We start from the raw sequence: 22,642 nt of genomic DNA on the forward strand, positions 1-22,642 counted from the left end.
TCTCACCTTGAGAATAAACAGAATAAATCCCCAAAGGTCCAAGAGGGTCTCCTACCTATTAGTCCAGGCACAGAGGAAGGAGCAAGCTCCAGAAGCTTCCCTGGGGAAGGAATTGTTTAATCAGGACTGCATTGCACCAGTGCCCAGTGGGCAGGAGTGAGAGGAGGAATGGGGACCCTGAGCAGAGATCGCCATCACTGAGCATGCTGCTGGAAAGCAAAACAACCTTCCCACTAATGGGTCCAGGCCCTGAAGGCTCTGGGTCATATTCTAAAGTGTGTTTGAGCACTGGATTTCTGTCATGCATCCAGGGATGCATCCTTCAACCTGCTGTGTGCCCTGGGGAAAATTCAGCACACTGCAGGCTAAAGCACTGAGAAGTATCCAACTTCTTTGGATACTGAGACCCAAATCTCAATGCTGAACTATCTAAAAAGAACTGACACCTGCAAAATACAGTTTAAAACCCAGAAGTAACACCAGGGAGGCCATGTCCATGTGACTGAGTCCCAGCAGTGAAGGTTTGCTATGGTTTCCTTCACTGCACAGACACTTTTATTCAGGTGGGATCTGCTTCTGGCTTAAATCCCACCAGGAGTGATGTTAAGGACTGTGAGGGGCTGTGAGGGCTGGAGAGGCAGTGATGTCCCCAAGGGAGTGGTGTCTGCCCCTAGCATGAGTCCACACCATCAGGTCTCTGTCTCGCTTGCATCGTACAGAGGGTTGAGGTAGAAAACCTGGAGATCTTTGGGTGTCTCCTCTCCAAGGTCAGCATCTGGAGGTTCCTGCAACAGCAAGGAGGAAAAACAACCAATGGGGAAGAGAAGCAAAACCCTTGGCAAAACCCACCCAGGGCTGAGTCCCTGCAGCAGCCGAGAGGCTGGTGACCTGAGGGAGAACGGGAATGTCCCACAGACCCCTCCTGGCCCGGGGAAAGCAGGGCCCCTCTCAGGGTAACCCTAAGAGGCTTTCAAGAGTGTCACAGCACCCAGCAGCTCCTGCCCATGCCCTGAGCACCCCGGTGTCCCTGGCAGGGTGACTCACCACGCTGAACATGGGGTTGTCAAAGCCTTTGTCACTGGCTGGTGCAGGGGACACCGGGTCCTCCATCCTCTGCCAGGGCTGGTGCCGGCGCAGAGCAGGAATCCTGGGGAAGAGCTGGGCATCACCATCCACATCCCTCCCCTCCCTGCAGCTCCCCCAGCTGAAACCCAGCGTCCTTGAGATGTGGATGGGGAAAATACACACGGGGAAAATGTCAGGCTGTTATTGAAATGGTGTATTTGTATCCTTTCCCAGGGAAAGGCAGCTGAATCCAGCAGAAATCATTAGGACTGGAGATCTGGGACCTGCATTCTTGAGGGAGGAGTTTGCAGAGGCAGAGAACTCTAGCACAGGCTTCACTTAGGAGCAATCATTCCTTCCCTGTGGCCTAAATGAATTGCAACAGAGCTGACACCTGTTCCCACTGTAATCTCAACAAGTATTACTTTTATCATTACTTTTATCACATTATCATTTTTCCATCTTACTCACCATCACTACTTGCATTATTTTCTTCATTACTTTTATCCTAACGGTCTCAGTCCCTGAGGACTCCCCTGCACTGGGCACATGCTGCAGGTGGGCTCAGCAGCAGGTCCATGCACATCACCTCAGGAGCTCTGAGGGAAGCTGTGCCAGGCTCCTTTCAGTGGAAATAAGGGAGACCTGCAGCATGAGTGGGACAGGCCCTGGGCTTGAGGTCAGTTCTGTCTCCTGTAGCTTCACAAAATTCCCTCCTGCTGCTGCTGACAGAACTGGTTTCAAAGGCCTGTCCAGCATCCAAAGAAGCATCAGTGAAAGATAAATCATCAAGTAGCAGTTATGGGTCTGGGAGTTTTATTTAGAAATTAAATGAAGGCATGGGTTTACTGCTAGGAAATATAATGTCAGCACGTGTCAAGCAGCAGGGCAAGTGTTCCTGGCCAGGGCCACTGCTGCATGGTGACAAAATCCCAGTGGGGGAGGTGGGAGGGAACAAACAGCCTGACTGGTGAGCCTGTGTCACGGCAGCCCAGCACCGGGAGCTCAGCACCCCTGGCAAACACAGGTGCACTTTGCACATGCAAATTGAAGCAATTCCTGGCCCCTGGTTATCAAGTGTGTGAAGTCACCTCCACTTGCCCACAGCAGGGTAAGTGAAACAGCCCACAGTGTCTCAGCAGGCAGCCAGTACACCCTGCAAAACCCTCCACGAGAAGGTGGGTGCATGTGGGAGCAGCAGAGGTGGGTGCCCCATGGGCACTGCTAGGATGCCCCAATCACTGCCAGGCCCCATATCCAAGCTGGGAGAGAAAATGGTGATGAAGAAGAGGTATTTCTGACTACTTCCCAGCTGTGGTGTAGTCAGGTGCACCCTCCAGCCCTCCCCTGGGACCTGCACTCCATACTCTATGCTGTGTGAACAAGCAATGCATCAGAATGCAATGCACTTGCTCTTGGATGCTCTCTCTCCCTTTAATGGTTATGAAACTGTGGGACAAGTATTTTGCATTATTTTGATGCATTTCTATTGACATGCTGGCAGGTTCAGTCCTCCCCTCCCTAGCAGGGCTGCAAACTAATGGTGCCAAGGAACAGGAGATGTCACCAAGCACCATGACTAGGCTGTGCAGAGCCCCAGCCAGGCTGCAGCAGCCCTGCTCCCACCCCAGCACAATGCACCCTGCCAAAAGGCAGCTCCTCCTGCCCATGGAGGAGAATAAATCAACAGCCCAAGAGTACAGAAGTGCCTTTCAGCCACCTCACCTCCAGCAAACCATGAGGAGCAAGAACAAGTTTTAAACTGACACAGGGCAGGTTTAGATTAGATATTGGGAACAAATTCTTTACTGTGAGGGTGGTGAGGCACTGGCACAGGCTGCCCAGAGAAGCTGTGGATGCTCCATCCCTGAAAGTGTTCAAGGCCAGGGTGGCTGGGGCTCTGAGAAACCTGGTCTAGTAGAAGGTGGCTATGGCAGGGGGTTGGAACTAGATTATCTCTGAAGTCCTTCCAACCCAAACCATGTTGTGGTTCTATGAACAGCAGTGTTGGGGGTAGCAGGCTGCCAGGCCATGCCTCTCTCTGTGGGAGCTCTGGGCAGCAGCGTGTGCCCCTGTGTGCCAGGCTGGAAGGACAGCCTGGGCTGGCAGCTGCTCCCAAGCAGAGGCAGCTTGAATATCTGCTGCTGGCAGAAGCCCATCCTTACCTCAGCTTTCCCTTTCTGTAGAGAAAGAAGATCCCTCCAAGGAACAGGAGACTGAAGAGTAGCCCCATGACTGTCCCTGCTGTGATCCTGCTCACTGGGTGGCTCCCCACTTGCCCACTGGCAGTGCTGCCAGTGGCCACTTCCATTTTGCCACTTGAAATGCCAAGAGCTTCACCTGGGAAGAAACAGGAATGAGGATTGTACAGGGCAACTCATCCCCACACCCATGGCAGAGGGAGCCTTCAGCTGGGTCTGGTCCTGCTTGTCTGGTTGATCACCCTTCCCTGGGAACAAGGATGGGATTCACAGCTGGATGGATGAACTCAATGGGGACAAGCCCCTGTGGGTCTCCCACCCACACAATGACCACCCGGTCCCCTGGCTGTGACCTGTGTGCCCATCAGCATCTGGCAACTTCCACTGGCTGCCTCCACAAGCAGCATTCTGGCTGCAGAGCAGCTCTGCAGACAGGAAAGCCCTGGCAGGTACCAAGCTGGTCATGGCCAGACATGGCATGGAAACACACCAGTATTCCAGGCTGCAGGAGGAGAATTCCCAGCTGGGCAAGCGAGGTGACCCTTCCTGACCCTTCCACTCTGCTTTGCCCTGCCCTGGTGAGCCACAACTGGAGCACTGAGCCAGGCTCTTCACAGCAGCACCCAGTGACAGGGCAAGACGCAATGGGCAAATACTGAATATGGTAAATTCTACTTAAATACCTATATTTGTCTAAGTATTTATATATAAAAATCTGGTTTACTGTGAAGATGGTCAGTTGTGGAGACAGGCTGCAGAGAGATGCTGTTGAATATCCATCCTTAGAGACATTCAAACCCTACTGGACATGTGGGCTGCTGGCAGGGAATGCAAAGTTCTGGCCAGCAGTGGGTCTGGGTGCCCCTGCAGGGGAGCTGCTGAGGAGGACAGGGGCGTTACCGTGCTGTGCTATGCTCTGCATGATGTCTGCTGCCAGCTGCTCCGCAGCGGTGCCTGCCTGCGCTCCTGCTCTGTCATCAATCAGCACGATCTGGATGAGAGGAGCAGCGCTTCGGGACACGATGCCCAGGAGGGTCTGTGCTTTGTGTACCTTGGATATGGCCATCTGCACGCCAGCGTATTTGGGCTTCCCAAAACACAAGGAGACACGTAAAGCCAGTGAGAGGGCAGGCACAAATCAGTCACATCTCCAGACAGCCACGATGAGTGCAGCTGCAAGGCCCATCTGAACCTTCATTGAGCCCCACCACAGAGCTGCCATCCCTGTCACAGCAGTGCTGTTGCATTTCCCAAAGGAGAGGCTTGTAGGTACCCTCTCTCCCAAGCTGTGACCAGCACCCAGCACACAAAGAGCCCACATGGAGGAGAGCACGCTGAGAAAGCAATTTCATGTATCACACCCATTAAAAGCTGTATTAAGACGTGTGGCTGTAAGGAGGGCAGGCAGACAGCTTTCAGCTCAGGATCAATAAAGCAATACCCTGGTATTGAACCACCCAGTGCAACACAGAGCACACCTCCTCCCCCGGCAGCCCCTGGCAAAGAGGAGGGAAGTCATGTTGTGTCTGACAAGCAGGAGCATGAAGTGATGCTTTGCAGAGCACCTGAGAACTGGCCAGTGCCAGTCACCCACCCAGTGCCTGCTTACTGGGGAATGGAAAAGCAACTCAGCATTGGCCAGAGACCAGGGAATGCCCTGCTGCAGGGTTTAACCATCCCAGCTGGGTGCACAGAGTCCCATGGGACCTAGACCTGCTCTCCTGTGTTTTCTAGAGCAGGGTTGCCAGCAAGCCCCCCTGCACCCCTCCCCACTGCAAGCCAGCAGCTCTTCCTGCCCTGAGCTGAGCAGATGGTGGGGCTGTGGTGGGGAGCAAGAGACCCAGCTCCTGCAGCAAGTGGGCACATCCAAGAGGTCACACGGGGAGCGTGGGCCCTGCATCGTGGTGAGGAGTGAGCTGCACCCCTGGCATTGCTGGGACTGCATGCCTGCCCCAGACAGCCCCACAGCTACCAAGTCACTGGCAGATGTGACCAGTGGCTTGTGGTTTTGTTAGCCCCTCCCAGTCTGACAGGCTTAGTACCTGGCTCAGCAACTCTTGGACCAATCTGTCCTGGTACTTCTGAAGGTCAAAATCAGGAGTAAACTCCAGGTTAATGGTGGCCCCTGCAGCCAGGAAACAGACAGACATCAAACTCACCAGGTGTGGGCAGAGAGCAGCCATGGCAGCACAGCTCTGACTGCCATGACAGGCACTGGGGACCCTCTGCTACCCTGTGCAACTGGTCTGGCTGGCTCAGAGAGAAACCTCCTCTGCTGGTCTTTTTGTCAGTTTGGTTTGATAAAAGCCAGCATATTCCGGAGAGAATTTTTCCCTGGAAAGTGTTCTCCCACTTAGAGCTCTAGGAAGCTCTTTATGTCCCTGGTTTTGGGGCCATGAGGCTGTGGTGCAGTAGCATTACCCTGGTTTTGGGGGGTAGGCTGAGAGGAGGGAACATTTGTGCTCCCTGCACCACTGCACTGCAGTCATGGAGACAAATATTTTCCTGAGAAAAAGTACCTGAGAAAACTCCTGAGAAAAAATCTCACCATTTGCTGAAATTTTAAATTTTCCTAAAGACTGTAAGACACTATGCTTTTAGGAGCAGGTTGGAGAAACATATGGTGCCATTTTAATGAATTTGGTATGACACACCAAGTATTGGATACCAAGTATCCAGGTACAGTTGTGCATGGAAAATTGCCCCGGCAATATTTCATGCAGATTAATGCAGGAGCACCCATTGCAGAGAGAACACTCAATCTGCATGCTTTTATTTTAACTGAAATTAAACAAGCTGGCTGTTGGGAAGCTGACATTACAGTGGAAAAGGTTGCATTTCCTCTGCGTATTTTCAGCTGCATAAACTCAGCAGAGCCCTATTAGCTTGATGAGCTGTGACATCCTGACAGGATAAACCAGAAGCAGGGATAAAGGGCTGTGACTCGAAACAGCCTCCCAAAAGCCAGGATCTCATCAGAGAAACGTATTGGGATGGTAGCACGATGGGATCTGTACATAGGACACACAGATGGGACCCCTGGCATCAGTGATACAACAAAACTTCAGCTCACAACCAGCTGCAAGCCCCCTGCTCCCAACTTTCCCCCATGGGAAGCAGGCTGGGGCAGCTGGCATGGCAGGGAGAAGGAATAGGGCCGTGTCCCCCGTGTCCCCCACTCACCACAGACCCCACAGCAGTGGCCAAGGGGCTGCAGAGGGCTCTGGCACGCTGGCTCTGGGCACTGCCTCCCTGATGCCCTGAGCAGTGCTGCGCAGATGCGGGGGCCATCCTGAAGGAGAGCAGGGCAGCGTCAGTCCCTCACCCCACACACTGCACCGGAGCCCCCAAAATGGGAAAGGGGAGACTCACCGGGGTGTTCCCACAGGCACAGCCAGACTTATCAGGACAGCCAGTGCCGGTCACCTGGAGAGTGCCATTGCCATGAAACTGCAGCGGGGCAGAGGGGCCCCCCAGGTACCCAGCCCAGGATGATGGGGTGTTCAGCTCCTGTGCAGGGAAGAGCAGCAAAGGTGAATATCCCAGGACAGGTACCAGTGCTGGCCCCAGGCACCCAGCCATGCTGCTGGGATACCTGGAGTCACATCTGATGGCCATCCCTGGGAAGCCCCACTGCAGGCAGTGATGCAGCAGGAAAACCCTGCCAATACACCCATTCTATCTTTTCCCCTGGACCAACAGAAACCTCTCTAAAACCAAAAACAATGACAATGAGATGGCTGGGTCTTTTCTTCTCTTGCTTTCCATCTTTATGGTGGCTCAGAGAATTCAAGTAACCAGCTTTCCACTACTGGGAGGAAGGGGGCTGGGGCTGAGCTGTTTTCCTTCTATCTGGGAAGAATTTCTATGTGCTTGGCATTAGCAAAGGCTGAGCTGGACTGACCAGCCTCATCCTGCCAAGTCACCGGTGATTCCCTCACCCACTCTCTTCCACAGGAAGTGTCTCCATGCTCTGGCACAACAGCAGATTTCTCAGGCCCTGGGGTGAAAATAGTCATCACAAAGCACAGAGTAGGCTGGCTACAAAGGGATAGAGAAGCTCATAAGGTCAGATCTGAGGGAATATGTTGTGATCATAAAAAGCACCTTCTCCTTCCATTTCATTGCTCAGCAGCAGCGCCTGCCCTGAGGGACAGCCAGCAGTGGCCCCTCGGGGGGATGATGTGCTGTGGGGTAGTCTGAAGTATCAGCAGGACCAGCATCACTCTGAGCACCCAAGAGCATCCACCTCTGCATCCCTGGGGCTATGTGAGCCTGGAGTGAGTTCCACTGGGGCGCTGCCTTGTTCAGACTCGCCTGCACCCGCCTGGGCACTGACTGAGTCTATTACTCAAAAAGCAGCTACCTAGCGCCTGGCCCCGAAATGGCAGATCCCAGCCAGCGCAGCAGCAGAAATAATAAATAACTTATGAAACGCCTGCCGCATCTCCCACTCCTGGAAGGAGCCTGTGTTTACTGCTGCAGCTCCTGTGATCTTCTGCTCTCTGACCAGAAGGGACCCAGCTCGTGGGGAGCCTGATTCCCAGGCTGTGGCACAGCAGGCTGCCAGCACTTCTATAATTATCCCTCCAATCAATTAAAGAGCAGTGCAGAAGCAAAGCTGGGACATGATCACTGGGCCACAGGCCATGTTAAGGTCGGGTGCAGGAGGGAGGTGTCCCCAGAGGGTCCCTGAGCAGCACGGCTGCAGACACGTGCCTGGGAAAGGAGCGACCCCTGGGAGCCAGAGAAGCTGTCCTTTGCTGATGGTTTGATCCATGGTTTGGCCCTTCTTTAAACATTCATGGTGAGACAGCCTGCACCCCCACACTGCAGGGAGGGAGCCGATAACAAAGCGGTTGATGCAAAAAGCCATTGAGGCCATCCTCAGCAGCAGCAGCAGCTCACGCAGCTGCAGCCCCATGGGTGTGCCCCATCTGCTGCCCAGCGCTGCTCCCCGCTCGGGCTGTGCTGAGAAGGTGCCCAGCCAGTTTCTCTTCCTCCCCACCTCACCTGGCCCATGACAGAGATGCTGCGGAGGTGAATCACGGGCTGCGATGAGTCGGTGTTTACCCGGAAGGAGGTTTCGGGCTGGAAGATAACATCATCGTAGCGGCACGGGACGCGCTCCTCGTCCACGGAGAACAGGGGCCCGCTCGGCCTGGGCTCCCCGCTGGGGAGAACGTCCTGCCACAGCGTGGGGTCGAACCACGCGCGGTGCTCGGCGTCAGCAAACCTCGCTGTTCCGCCTGGAAAAGGCACAGAAAAGGCTGAGCACGACCAAACCCAAATCCAAAGCCCCAGCAGATGCATCTGGGTTGGTAAATCCAGGAGTTGCCTGGCCTGAAGTGAAGGATCTCACCCTGTGGGCAGGGAGCCGAGGGCTGGCCCTGGCATCACCCTCAAAGACACCCACTGCAGGCATTTCCCAGAGCTTGGCAAAGCTTCCCAGGACTCAGGGCTGGGGTCAGCCCAAATCCCACATCTGGGATTTCCCCATTTTGCAAAACACATCCTTCTGGCTAACGAGAAAAACATCTGCCTGAATGCTGAGTAACAGTTAAACCTGATAAAAATGAGTATGATAATTCATGTCCCAGTTTTCCAGCAGCCTGGTAGGTCTGCATAAATGTGACCAGCCCTATTTCCTGCAGCAGGTAACCCTAAAGCCAGTGCTCAATTTAACTATCGATTATTTAACCATTAACCATTTCCCTGCTGGTTAGTCTTATCATGCTGTGCCCTGATTCCTTCTCTCCCTTCCCAGCAGCTGAAGCTTTACTAATTCAGCCAGCATGCAGGTACTTAGTGACTGAATTATTTGCATTCATTTTAAAATCATGCTTTAGAGAAGTCCATTTGTGAAAGTTGTCCCAGAAACGCCAGCTGATTTCAGGAGAGCACTGCATGGTAAGCAGGAAAAGCCCACTGCCAAGCACGGGTGCCAGACATCCCTGCTGGGGGGCAAACAAGCCCCAAAACAATAAAAATTATAGGGATGAAGGACTTCAGAGTGACTCCAGAGAGTCTTAAGATACAATCCTTCCTCTGGGGAGACTGACCTTTTCTCTCTTTTTGCTCTTTTTTTTTTTCATTCAGAGTGTAGGCACAGGTGCTCTGTTTGAATGCTTCCTTCTCTGTAGAGGAACTAAAAAGTTACTTGCCACAGAAAGCATGGGGTAGTTCTTAAGCACCCAAAATACACCTCCCTAGAAAACAGCTTTCAGATAAAAGCCAGCACCAATGACACAAAGCTGCTGTCTCAGCCATGGGCTGGGGGAGGGGAGGATGAGTGTGTGGGGCCAAAGGCCAGCATGTTGTGATGACCATGGTTTGGTTCACCAGTGTGTAACTCCTAACTGGTTTTCTTTAGAAACACCCTGGCAGAGAAAATAAGGGCTTTGATGTGGCTACGTGCTTAATAGGCAGGGGAAAATACAAATAATATTTGCCTCTCTACTACAACTTCAAAGCTTCCCTACTATAATTACCTTTTAAGAAGACAGGTGATCTAGGAGGAAAAAATTATCTTATGTGAGGGAGGTCATCAAAGAAAAGGTAAGTATTGAAGAGGAGTGATTCACTTTGCTCTGAGGGAGGACCTTTCTAGAGGTATTTGGGCTGAATTAACATGATTCATCACAGGCTGATGGGGTGCCTGGTTTGGGTACTAAATACCTGAGTCACAGCCTGGATCCCAGCTGCCATCAAAAGCTGTGAAGGCTGCACCAGCTGCCAGCAGGAATTCTCCGTTCAGGGGCAGGTACTAGATGAAGGATGCAGAGTGTTACTGTCCTGCTGCCCACCACCCAGGCTTGTCACCAAACAATACTGCTAATTGTCAGGCTGCCTATTACACTCAGTCTCTGAGGCACTTCACAGTGATCAGGAGCTACCCTTGCCATGCCCCATGTACATGGGGAGAGGCAGTGTGATGTTGTCTTCCACAACACAGAAAAACATTCAGAGAAGCAAGAACAAGAAAAAGCAAAATAGCACTTTGACAGTTGCTTCCTCCTCTTGTACACACTCGCAGCAGCTCAGGAATTGATTTACACATGGTTGCTACACCAAGGAAAACCCAACCTTACTCTGCAAGTGCCAGATGCACCCTCACTTAATGGGTTCCCACCTCCAGGGGCTGTGCTTGCCCCACAGAATATAAATCAGGGCCCAGGCTATGCTTGGTACAGTGTCAGGTAGTGAATTTGCACTGAGCACAAGGAAGGGAAACACACAGTGGCATTTGGAGCAGCTTGCCATAGCCAGACTCTCTTCTTTTGGGTAGGACATCACCAGCTGGTAGGTACTGACCTGGCTTCAGCTGCAGGGCCCACCCATTGACAAACCTCACATCTCTGGCATGGGAACCTTTCCAGCAAGAAACAGTGGCCACCTGGGCCACCAGCCAGCACTGCTAACTCTGAGACAGGCTCTGACAAATTATTGATTCAGGCAAATTATCCACAGCAAAAAGATTATTCAGCCCAGCCCATCTTATTTTACATTTAGAAATTGCAGAGGCAAAGTCATGGTTTTTTCCAATATTTTAGAGTCAGTGATGCTTAAGGCACCCTTCTCTAACTTGGTCTATCCAGTGTTTTAGCATCACTCCCAACAGTAGCTGAAAGCCTTCCAGGACCGAGTTCTGCCAATGTACAGGGTCCTGTGCTCAAGCAGAAAAAGTTAAATGGGATTTTAAGGTTTCATCTACTTAACTGGTCATTAAACATGTATGTAGGTTAGAGAAAGCAAGACTTATGACTGACTGCTGCATGGTGGCCATGATAGCTCTCTGTCCCTGGCCAGTCTTGCTTGAGGATACTCAGTCCCACTCAGAGGCCACCATGGGGAAGAGAGGGGGGAGGTGGACAAGGCAAAAAGCCCATCACCCCCAAACTGTAGGTAGGCACCTGTTAGGAAGTTTAGTGCCTTGCTGGTGTCACACTTTGAAGGCCTTAGCCCTGGTGCCCTCTTGGTTCAGGAACCATAAGAAGCCATGATAGAGAGCAGAGGGTGGCTGTCACCAAGAAGAGTCCCACGGCGCTCTTCTGCACCATCTGCTTTGGACCCAGCAATGTCATACGTTGGGCTGGACAAGAGGGGATGACACTGGGAATAACTGAGGTTGGGGCAACGTGCCCCAAGGGCGTGGAGTCTCCTCCCAGCCAGAAAGAAGCCTTTGCCTATGGACACTGCTCTATCAAACCACAAGCTGTGTCCTGCCATCAGGGTCTCTGAATTTCTATCACTTTTGAGTAGAGGAAATTTGTCCAATACTGAAGCACTGAAAAAGGCTGAAAGGCTGAAAGGCTTTTGTATCCTGCCAGGATACAAAAAAATGATGAAAAAACCATCAACACATGTCTGTTTTGAGGCTCGGGACTTGGCCTGACTTCAGCCGGGTGAGGGCAATGCTACCAGCTTCAACCACAAAATGCTGTTCTTCACTTCAAGTGCCCTGGCTTGTTTTTGGGTGAGCTCAGACAGGAGTGGGCAATGGCACATTTTGGAGCAGTCAGCTACTGCCCATGCTCAGGGCAGTGCCAGCAGCACTGCCAGCCCAGTCTCTTCTTCCAGACTGGCTGGGCTGCTGGAGCCCCTGGGTGGTTGCCCAGTTTGCAGGCTGGGCCCCTGTGCTGGCTGTGCACAGCGAGACAGGCAGGAAGGGTGGCCAGCTGGCTGTGGGGCCATCTGAGCTGCTCAGCATGGGGCTTTGGAGAGGATGCAGCAGATCCTTGCACCAGCACAGGGCACCAGCTCTTCACAGCAGTCAGCTCTGGGCACTCAGACCCAAAGCTGCAGGGATATTTGTGGGAAACAAGGAAAATCATCCAGCAGCTGCTGGTGAGGGGGATGGTTACACAGCAGGGCCATGATTGGTCTCTGCTTGCTTTCCCAGGCTGCTGAAGTCAGCATTTGTGAGTGTTGTGGCTGGGTCGACACCACTGGGTTGGGAAGTCCCTGCTCTCATCCCTGCCTGCCTGACAGCTCTCTTCCCTGTAGTTCCCACTTTGGCTATGGCCATGGGTCAGAGCTTCCCAAACACCCTGTGATGACCATGCAGGACATAAGAAGCTTTTGCGTCCAAGGGCATTGTTCATTCAGACCTTCACAAACTAACTAGGGGAGAAGGAAAACATGTCAGGGTTCACGCGGTGGGGCTGAGTTCAGTATGGTAAGAGAGGAGATGAGCTACAAGAGGGTAACTTGCTCAGTTAGGGATGCACACAGAGATGCATAACACTGCTTCCATGACCAACCAAGGTGGTGCATCCTGCCTGTGCTTGGGAGGGTAAGCAGGCCTGGATGGGCCAGCAGGACACAGCACCAGCTCTGCTCAAGAGGAGAGCTGGGAGAAATGCCTCATGCCAAATCTGCCTCATACCTGCAGAGCCTGTGCTCTGGAGACATTGGCCTGTGAGCTCTCTGGACAAGATGCAGCTTCTACAGCCACAACAGGAGATCCTCCTCCACTGCTGAGGCCAATATCTCAGGCTAGGGGGCCTTCCAGACAAAGTTGCTCATGTGGGTGTCAGTGTGGCAGGGAAATGAGAGTGAGCACACACCATGTCCCTTCATACCCTGGGATTAACCCAAACACTGCAAGCACCAGCCCTGTAATTAAGATGCAACACAACATGATGCAAGAGTCACCTCATCTCCACAGACATGAAGTTCAGAAAGAGCTCTGTACTTCTGCTTTGCCACAGGAATTTCTGGGGCTGGGCCCTGCAGCTATAGCTCCCTGCCTACTGAGGCAGCTGTGCTGCACATCCACCACCAGCTCTGCCTGAGATTCTTACTACTGGGCAGCATTTCAGGAGTGTCTTCATCATCCAGTGGATCTTTGTAAATAATTTGCCCTTTCTTTTTTCCTACCATAAGTGAAGTATCTCAGCTCACTGCAGAGGACTCTGGTTGGGCAGTGGTTTTCTACCTTTGGGAGTTTAGTATGGAAATTGCATACAGGTTGGGCCACTTTCCAAGTACATTTTGAACTGAGTAATGACAGGTACCAGTGGACCAAAGCCAAAATGCTGGCTATTTCATCTGCTTTCCCTTCCTCCTGCCAACCTGTACTCCAGGGCCATTAATACAACAAATGCTTAGAGTCCAATTAGTCATTTTCCATCCCTGATAGAGGTAAATCACTTATCTCCTCGGTTATCATTATCAAGTGCAATGACAACTGAAACACAGGCACAATTTTTCTTACCACAGTCAGGGAAAAAAAAAAAAAAAGACCCCATGTGGCTCTTGGACCAGACTAGCCCCAGCATTGCACTACCAGAAGGAATCTGCTCCCTCAATGCATAAGTGAAAAAGAAAATAATCTCCAAAATGTGAAATAAAAAATAGCAAAGTCCTGAGAGATGGCTTTCTAGTCAGGTGGCCTCTAATTGTAACCAGCCTCTGGCACATCCTTGAGTCACAAGCATCAGGCTGAGATGACCGACAGGAGCACTATGATCAGACCAGGAAAAATGCAACACTTGTGCTTTAACCTGGGTGAAGAGCACTTGTGACTGCAGCCAGGTCTTCCCCCAGTCTCGCTTTTATTTGCAGCATCAATACATTTTAATTCCTTGCTTGGATGAGATGGTGCCACTATCCCCATCACTCAACACTAAGACTGCCTGGGCACACTGAGCTCCATAGTGCTGCAGCAGCAGGCAGGTCAGCAGCCATCAGCCCTGGGTACATGCCCTCTCCTGGCACCCAGCCCAGGAGCAGCTCTGGCCCTGGTGCTGATAGCCCTCCACCAAAAAACATCACTGGGATAGGATGCAGGTGGGCTATGGCTCCAACATAGACTCTTGTAACCCATCACAAGCAATAATGCACAAGGGAAATTATTTCCATTTCGTCTTTCCCAGTGCAGCCCTGCTGGGGCAGTGGCACCCGCAGACAGCAGCAGGCAGCCAGGGCAGCAGGCAAGTGGGCCCTGCCCATTCTGCACACAGGTGGGAACAGCAGGGATTTTCCCAGTGCCTGCTGGGGCTGGGGGTCTCAGCGCAGCTGGTGGTGGTGCCTGGGTGATATCTGACACCCCCCAAAGGCACAGGGCCAGGATCACCACAGGTGAATCCCTCTGATAACTCTGGAGCATTGCCAAGGGCTTGCTTGCAGCAGCATTTCTTGGGTTCATTACTGAGGCTTAATTTATTCACCTTCTGATCCAGGTGAAGCTTTCACCTGCACCCTCAGGACAGTGTCCTTCCCCTCAGCCACACATGCCACCCCACATCTCCAGTTCACTGCCAGAGCCAGCCTGTTCCTGCCACAGCCCTCGATCCCACAGTGACTAGTCCAGGTCCCTGGCAAGGCAGGATGACCTCCTGTCATCCAAGACCTCTGTGTCAGCTGAGGAGGGTCACCTGCTGCTGGACCTTGCCGCTCCCTGCCCAGACACATGGTCCCAAGAGGAATGGGGCTTTCCCTTCCCAAGGAAACCAGGCCAGAACTGCAGCCTGTATCCCCATGAAGCCCATGCTCATGCAGGCTGGGCACAGAAGCTAGTGTTGCTGTCCATCAGCCCCACCAGCTGTGTGGGGGATGCCCACAGCCCTGCTCTGATCCCAGCAATAGCTCACCCCTCTGCTTCTGACCCAGAGCAGGCAGAAGTACAGGCACAGGAGAGGTGTGCCAGGGGATATCATCATTTCAGCGTCATCCCCTGCAAGCTAACGAGGTGCTTGGCTGCCCTCCCTCCCCTCCTGGCCGGCAGCAGCAGCACAGCCGCGCTGTCATTGATGCCAGGGCTGGCTCCCCTGCTGTCTGCTCATCACATTTTAGGTTTTGTTTCAGCACACGGGCTCCCTACAGCACCTGCCCAACCTGGCCTTGCCACCACATCCCCTGGCACAGGGGTGGTCTGACACAACAGGTTCTCAACACATCATGGTCCTCCCCATCCCTACAGAGAAGCCACAGCTCCTGGCCATGCCACACAGGTGCTGCCCAGAACAGCCCCTGCCAAACCTCCCCAGTGAAAGCCATGGGAGGGTAAAAAGCAAATGACAGACCCAAAAAGCCCATTAACTTGATTGCAGATGCCCAGTACAGACTTCTAGCCGAACAGGTCCCAACAACGTACAGAAATCAGGTGTCACAGTGACAAGGGAAGCCTCTTGGATAGCTGAAGACACTGAGCTCTGGATGCAGAAGACACCGAGAGGCTTAAAGCCATTTGCCAAAAAATCTATTTCAGATTAGTTAAGCTCCTTTCCCTGAACTTTCCTCTACAGACAAGGTCAGAGAAAGCCAGGAAGAGGCTTGAGGTGCAGGCAGAGGGGCCATGCCCAGCAGTGAAGGGATGGCAGACGGTCCATGGAGCAGCTTCCCAGCCAGACAGGCTCCAGCATCCGCTAAAGCCCAGGATGCTGGCAAGCTGCTCTGCTCATCACAGACTTTAGTAACTCCTGCTGCTGGAAACCAGCCTGAAATGAACAAATAGACTTGGGAAGATGAGTGTAAATGGCTGGTTTACCAAACTCCTTTCCTGCACGCACCTTCATTGTACACGCTGACACAGAAAAGACTGCAGGATTCCATCTTGGAATTATGTGCTGGCACACACACCTCTGAAATTTTTTATCTTCATTTTAGGGGAAGGAAAAATAATCCCTTTTCTGGTTGTCTCATTACCCCGCTGTCTGGGAAGAGGTGGGGGAGGGAGCACCAGTGGCTGGGACTAGCACGAACTGTGGCAATTCATTAGAGCCGGTGCCCCTGGAGAGCAATTGGCATTTCAAGATCAATCTCTGCCAGGAACCAAGCGGGAGCATCCTGCAGCAAAGCCGAGTACATTCTGCTCTTGCAATTAGGCAGCTAAAAATATAAGGCTGGGGGAGGTGTCTCTGGTCAGACCCCAGTGCCACTCCAAACCCTTGCCCAGCCTTGCAGCATCCCGTGGGGCAGGCAGGGAGGGGGTACGGACAGATGCGGCCCCACAGCAGAGCTCGGGGATGGGGCAGACCTGGAAAGGTGATGTCAGGGCTGCTGAGTAACCCCAGCCAGTGTCCTGACCCTGGGGTCAAGCAAGACTGCTCTGCCCATGTGAATAAACCTGACTCCTGCCACCCTGAAAATAGAAGCAGCAGCATCCATCCGTGGCCCACACATCAGTGCTGGCTGGCTCAGGCACAAACTGCACAAGGTCTGGTGTTACTGGGGCAAACACCAGGCTCATTGCTGCAGCCATGCCCTGGCCTGGCTCCCTTTGGAAGCACAGACACAGCCAGAGGGTCCACTCCCGCTCAGGAGTCTTTCTCCCCCATCAGGAGACAAACAAAGCCAAAGTCTGCCCTGCCCTGGAGGACCCATGCCAGGCATCATCATCTCCATTTCCATCTTTTCTGCACATTTAGTCTCAGGCACCTCCAAAAGCTGGGTAAATACTGATCTGCATCTTTAGGCAGCTAAACACCATAGAAAATCCAACCTAATCACAACGGTTGTGCATCAAAGCCACTTATGCTTTAAGCTGGATTTGGATTTAATGTGTGACTGAATTAGGGATCCATTTGAAACTTCAAATAACTGCTGAACTGGGTGCTCAGTGGGTGAGCTCTGCGCAGAGAGGCAGGCTCTGTGCCCCAACAGCCTCCTCCCAAGAAGGCATCTCCCTGCACATGGCTGGTGCCCACACAGGATGGATGGGCAGGGGAGCTGGAGAGCCCACCATACAGAAGTGAACTTTCACTTACATGTCTGGGAGAGGAGCGATGGTGACACATGAGGACCACCGGACACTCTGCTCTGCTGGGGAGTTGGGATGGGAGATCTCACGCTGTCCCTTCACTACCAGCACCAAGCATCCTCCCCTATACTTGCCACAGCAGGCACTTATCTTCATGAAAATTACTGAGAGTCTAATCCTTCCTCAGCCATGAATTTCCTTCCATGGTACTACAGCAAACAACATTCTGCTTTTTTTTATTTTTGGCCAAAGGCTGTATAGCATCTCCATGGTGATTCTAAAGCTTAATGTATTCTTGCTGATTTAAGTGATTAATGCTCCAGCGCTCGTGGCTGGCAGCCAAACAGGTGCAGCCCAGCCTCCCTGCAAAAATCTTCATGACCAATTCATTTCCTAACCAGCTGGTTGCCAAATTTCATGCCATTTGTATGAGTAGCAGCCTAGTTCAGGTGGTGGGTTTCATTCCTTTTTCATGCCTAACCTTGGCAGTCCCTGTATCATCTGGTGACAGCAGAGCATGGCAGTGAACAGGAGGGAAGTGCCTGAGCTGAAATGAAAAAGAAATATTAACCACTTCACTAAGAGTCATGCTGGGACAGTTCACAGGGAATGGCTGGGGCAGTGATGCACACAAGGAAGGTGTGAGCTGCGGTACAGGTTAAAGGGCAGGGTTGGCTGCTCACTGCAGTGCAGCTCAGTGCAGGAGAGGAATGGTGCCCTCACAGCCCATGTTCATTCCCTCGCAGAACCCCCTGGCAGTCCTCCCCATCTGCACAGCAGTGGGACCACAAAATTCACTGTAAACCTGCAGCCTGTGCAGCTGCCTGCCAGCAGCAGGGGCTCAGAGAAACCCCAAGGCAGCAGAGGGTCCCCAGGGCTCCTGCCAGCACTCTGGATCCTTTGACAGGGATGACACAGGGGTCACTGGGGCACCCTGACCCATCCCTCAGGCACAACAGGAGCCACCCACCCGAGCAGGGGGCAGGGCCATGGATGCTGGTTTGTGCAGTGGATCTCTCTCCCCTCAGGCTGCTCAGCTCTGCTCTCCAGCTTGGCTGCAGGAGGCTCAGCCATAATGACTGACGCTGCTCTGCAATTATGCACTTTGCAGGCCTCTGATGAAAGTACTTTAGAAATATTATACATTCATCTGTAAGTAAAATAAAATCTACTGGAGTGGTATTTTGCTCTTTTCTTCTCTGGGTAAATTCCACATCATTTATTACATTAGATTTGTACGTATTTCCCCAGTACATTCTTTCTTTCAAAAATTCATATTTAAAATGCCATATAAATAAAGTATCTTTTCCAAATATTTGTAGAGGGATTAAATGTGGCACATGGCGTTATTAAAGCATCAAAAGTATTAGTGGCATAGACAGCCTCAACAAATTACACCACATAAATTTCAAGGGCTTCTTCAAATTTAATGGCCAATAAAAGAGCAAAGCTGCCCTAAAAGTGAGAGAGGAACCTTGTCCACAAGCTCATCAGGTCTAGAGGATGAGGTTTTCCAAACAGGACCCATCCCATCTCTTCCTGTCTCAGCACTGAGAAAGGCTCACTTGTGACCCATCCCCCACTGGCAGGTTGGGACAATGGGCTTGCTTTTCCCTTTAATTCCTCCCTGTTAAATTTTACCCTCCAAGCCACAGAGACTGTGAGCCCATGTTTCCATGGCTGCCTGTCAGCTTGCTCTAGGGCAGAGTTCCTCATGTGGGGCAAAACCAGGTTGCTCATAAACCCCCTCTGAGTTGAGCTGCCCCAATCTTATATCACTCAACACACACATTTCAGCAGGGTGCCATGCCCATCCTGCCACAGCTAGACTGATAATACCACAGAAAAATATAAAACCCAATGACAATTGAAAGAAAATTTCTCAAGCAACATTTTGGGATTTCCCAGAACAGTTTGCTTTCATTTCAAGCTATTTTGATGTCAGCTTCACTTAGCCTCTGCCCAGGGCTAGTGCCTGCTCTGTCAGCAGTGCTGTGGGTTGGTGCTCCTTGGCCAACTATTGCTAAGATCCCCATCAAATGGAGGGGGTTTTATCTCTCCTTTGAGGAGAAAAAAATCAATTTCTTTCAAATTAAATTGGATTTTGCTGTACTTTCTCTCATCTCTCCTAAATAAAAAGCAAAACAAACAAACAAACAAAAAATCAAACCAAAAGCAACCAACCAAAATAACCAGAAATGGGCTTTTTGCTTCCAGGTTAAAAAGAAACCCAGGCTGCTGTAGGACTCCTGTTCCTTGCCCTAGCTGAGGTATCCTTGGTCTGCCTGGACCACGGAGGAAAGTGCCAAAGTCCATGGAATGAATATAAACTGACAGAGGCCAGTAGGACATTAGATATTAGGAAAAAATTCTTTACTGTGAGGGTGATGAGACACTGGCACAAGTTGTCCAGAGAAGCTGTGGATGCCCCATCCCTGGAAGCATTCAGGGCCAGGTTGGACGGGACTTTGAGCAACCTGGGCTGGTGGAAGGTGTCCCTGTCCATGACAGGGGGTTGGGACTGATGACCTTTAAGGTCCCTCCCAAGCCAGATCATTTCATGATTCTGTGGAGAAGGGAAGAGGGGAATGTGTCACCAGGCAGAGCTCCAGGGCTGGCCCTGCCCTCGCCCACCCTCATACACCTCTGCCCACCATGCCTTACCATGTCTGTCAGCGCGTGGGCAGACCTGACGAACACTGAGACAACCTGCAAGAAAAGCAAGAATAAAGTGTGCTTTGGCCTGTCAAGTAAAGGGACTTTTCCAATGCCTGACAGTGTTTTGTGAAAACAAAAATAAAATAAATTTAAAATGTCTATACCTTGTCCTTCTCAAAGTGAACCACATCCCTGGCACAGGGGACTCTGCCTTTATCCCAGTTGGAGGCGGTTTCGAAATTGGTGTTGGGGATCCACTGCTTGTACACGGCAGCGGAGGCAGCTGGGAGGGAACACAAAAACCAGTTTAACTCAGTCCATGAGAGGCACTGGGAGCCAGCTCTACGATGTGCTTTAGGATGGCTCGGCATTCATAGGTCAGATTTGGGGATTTTCTACCCAAGAGCAGCTCCTCCATTGTCCCAGCTGAGCAGTCATGGCCCTTCTCTACACAGGGTTTTTTTTTTTTTTGGCTGGGTGATGGTTTTAGCCACCCAGACAGGAAGAGAAGCAAGGGACAACCAGCAGGCAGACAGAAGGCAGGGAAGTGTCCTGCAGGCAAAGAGTAAGAATAACATACACCTGGTAGTTAAACAATCCTTGCAGGGGGTTTAGTTGTCACTCAGACTAATTAAACAAGGCAAGATTCCTCAGCCTTCGTTTTCCAGCAGGTACAGAGTGGGCATGCAGAGCTGTGATACCACTAAGACAGGGCAAGAGAAGAAAGGGCATTTACCATAGGACATGTAGCACAAGTACAGGCTGGTTTCATGCGTTTGGAGCTGGAGAGGGAGGATTCAATGGTGTACTTCAGCCTGAGGCATAAACATGTTGGGAAACAGGGTTCTTCCCCTTGGGGTTTCCTGGGATAGTGGCAGTCCTGTCCTTGCACTCAGGGGTGAGCCTGCTGGCCAGGGACAGGACACGGCAGAGGGGGTTTTCACTCTGACCTCTCTGTTGGACAAGCACAGCAGAGCAGCCTCCCAACCTGACATTGCCCAGGCTTGGCTGGGGGGTGCATATTCAGCTGAAGATGAATCAATCTCCAGAAGCCTGAATTAAATAGCTTCAGGCAAGTGAGTATGAGACAGAGAAAATTACAAAAAAAAAAAAAAATAAAATAAATAGCCCTACTTTTGTGCTTTTAATGGATCATCTTTTCTGTAGGAGAAAGACCCACAGAATTACAAACCATGTAGACAGGCCGTGGTGGCAGGACTGGGGCACTGGAGAGGTCACGGCGGCCAGCCGGGGTCGGGAGGGGCTCGGAATGACCGCGGCTGAGAGATGCGCTGCACAAAGCCTGGGCGCGGCTCCTCAAACCATGGGGTGCCGTGTGGCTGCAGAGGCTCTGCCAGCACACTGCGATCACCCTGAGGTGTAACTTGCGCTGTTTCGCTCTGCCAGGGGCTCTGCCGAGACTGCTGGCTGCAGTAGCCATCTCCAGATGAAGAGGAAAGGATGTATTTTTAACCAGAATGGACGTCCTGGAGGCCAGGTAGACCCGCGGAGGGCTGCGGGTGCCTGAGGGACCCCTGAGGCAGAGCGAACACCCCTCTGAAACCCTCCGAGAGGGGCAAAACATCACCGGCGGTGAGAGCCGCAGCCAAGCAGCTGCTCGCAGCGTTGTGGTCATAAACACCTTCCTGGCTCAGAAAAAGAGCAGGAAAAGAGCTTAAGAAGGAAAAAAAAAAAAAAAAAAAAAAAAAAGTTCCGTCCTTGCTGCGGTTCCCTCGTGTCCCCGGGGAACGGAGAGGTGGGAGCCCAGCCGAGAGCCCCATCGCACAGAGCCTCACGTCCCGCGGGCCGAGCGAGCTCCCAGCCGGGCCCGCCCTGGACACGGCTCCGCCGGTCGGAGGCTAATCGCTGTGTCCCATGCATTCCTGCACCCTCCCCAGCCCTGGAATTATCCCTGTGCTATTTCCCGTCTCCCGGGAAGCGCAGTCCTTGAAACATCAAAGCTACATGCATATTCAACAGGGAGCGTGTCCCGCAGCGCAGCGCTGCTGACTGCACATGAGAGGCTGAGCGGGCTCCGCAGGGCTGTGCCAGCCTCGGTCCCCGCCTGTCTTCCCCGTGTCCGGCTGGAAATGCCTTCTCCCGATTGCCTGTGCGTGACAGAGCCCGCAGCTCCGCTCCGATCCAGGCTGCCGGGAGCACACGCGGGACGCGGAGCTCGCCCCGCGGTCACCCCGCTCGCCACGCCGGCGGGCCCGGGCGGACTCACCGAGGAGCTGCAGGATGCCCAGGCGGGCCCGGGCGGACTCACCGAGGAGCTGCAGGATGCCCAGGCGGGCCCGGGCGGACTCACCGAGGAGCTGCAGGATGCCCAGCGGGAAGAGCAGGCGCTCCATTTGGCGGCCGGCTGCCTTCCCTCGGCCCCGCGATCCTGCCCGGCCGGACCTTGCACCTTCCCGGGCACGTGACGGGCCTCGGAGGCCGCAGGGAGCGGGAGCTCACCACAGAGGGAAGCAGGTTTAAACCTCAGCGCAGCCTCAGCCTTGCGCTGTTCCAGAAGCTGGTTCGTGCTCAGCTCCTTTCCCAATCTCCCTCTTTCCTTGGCATTAGATCCCGTTGGGAATCTAAGAGAGCCACCGAGGAGGGAGCTGCGGAGGCAAGAGTGGGGATCCCCCAACTTGGCTCACCAGGCCTGGCCCCCACGATCCCCTCACCCACCCAGGTCCAGCTGAAGAGTGTTGGGATGAACACTCTGCGTGCACATCCCACACCACTCTCCCTGCTGAACAGCAGCTACCTCGTAATTACTAATAATAGCCTCCGTGTATTTTCAATTAGCTCTCTTGGAAGGGAACGGCTCCCAGCCACGACTGGTAATTGTACTTTGGCCACCAGCTGATTTGATCATTAGCTGGCAGTGCCAGCACAGCTCTGCGATGCTCCTGTGGTGGCTGCTGGCAGTGGCACCGGTGCATGGGGATGCAGCAGGAGGGGGATTGCACCATCCCTGTCGTCTGCTGCAGCATGGAGCAGTGCCACATGCCGGTCCAGGCCC

At 52.7% G+C, this 22,642-nt stretch overlaps 1 protein-coding gene across 1 annotated transcript; it reads right to left on the minus strand.

Annotated features, from left to right (window-relative positions):
* Positions 1–493: 493 nt before the first annotated feature.
* On the minus strand, positions 494–22,124 carry AMN (amnion associated transmembrane protein). The gene is made up of 12 exons (XM_077783953.1): positions 21,941–22,124; positions 19,794–19,912; positions 19,636–19,680; positions 9,945–10,032; positions 8,280–8,515; positions 6,639–6,776; positions 6,450–6,558; positions 5,309–5,391; positions 4,167–4,353; positions 3,231–3,405; positions 1,045–1,180; positions 494–785 (listed from the first exon to the last, which is right to left on the minus strand). Exons 1-12 carry the CDS (start codon positions 21,981–21,983, stop codon positions 690–692), a joined length of 1,455 nt encoding a protein of 484 aa, XP_077640079.1. The 5' UTR covers positions 21,984–22,124; the 3' UTR covers positions 494–689.
* Between the last annotated feature and the right edge of the window lie 518 nt (positions 22,125–22,642).

This window comes from Lonchura striata, chromosome 6 (assembly GCF_046129695.1).
Source record: "Lonchura striata isolate bLonStr1 chromosome 6, bLonStr1.mat, whole genome shotgun sequence".
In the NCBI taxonomy this organism is placed as follows: domain Eukaryota; kingdom Metazoa; phylum Chordata; class Aves; order Passeriformes; family Estrildidae; genus Lonchura; species Lonchura striata.

Coding starts and splice junctions, on each gene's coding strand:
- AMN (XM_077783953.1), bottom strand. CDS start 21,983: ATGGAGCGCCTGCTCTTCCCGCTGGGCATCCTGCAGCTCCTCG. Junction 3,406..4,166: donor GCAGAGCATAGCACAGCACG/GTAACGCCCCTG, acceptor GTTTCTTCCCAG/GTGAAGCTCTTGGCATTTCA. Junction 1,181..3,230: donor TACAGAAAGGGAAAGCTGAG/GTAAGGATGGGC, acceptor CAGGGAGGGGAG/GGATGTGGATGGTGATGCCC.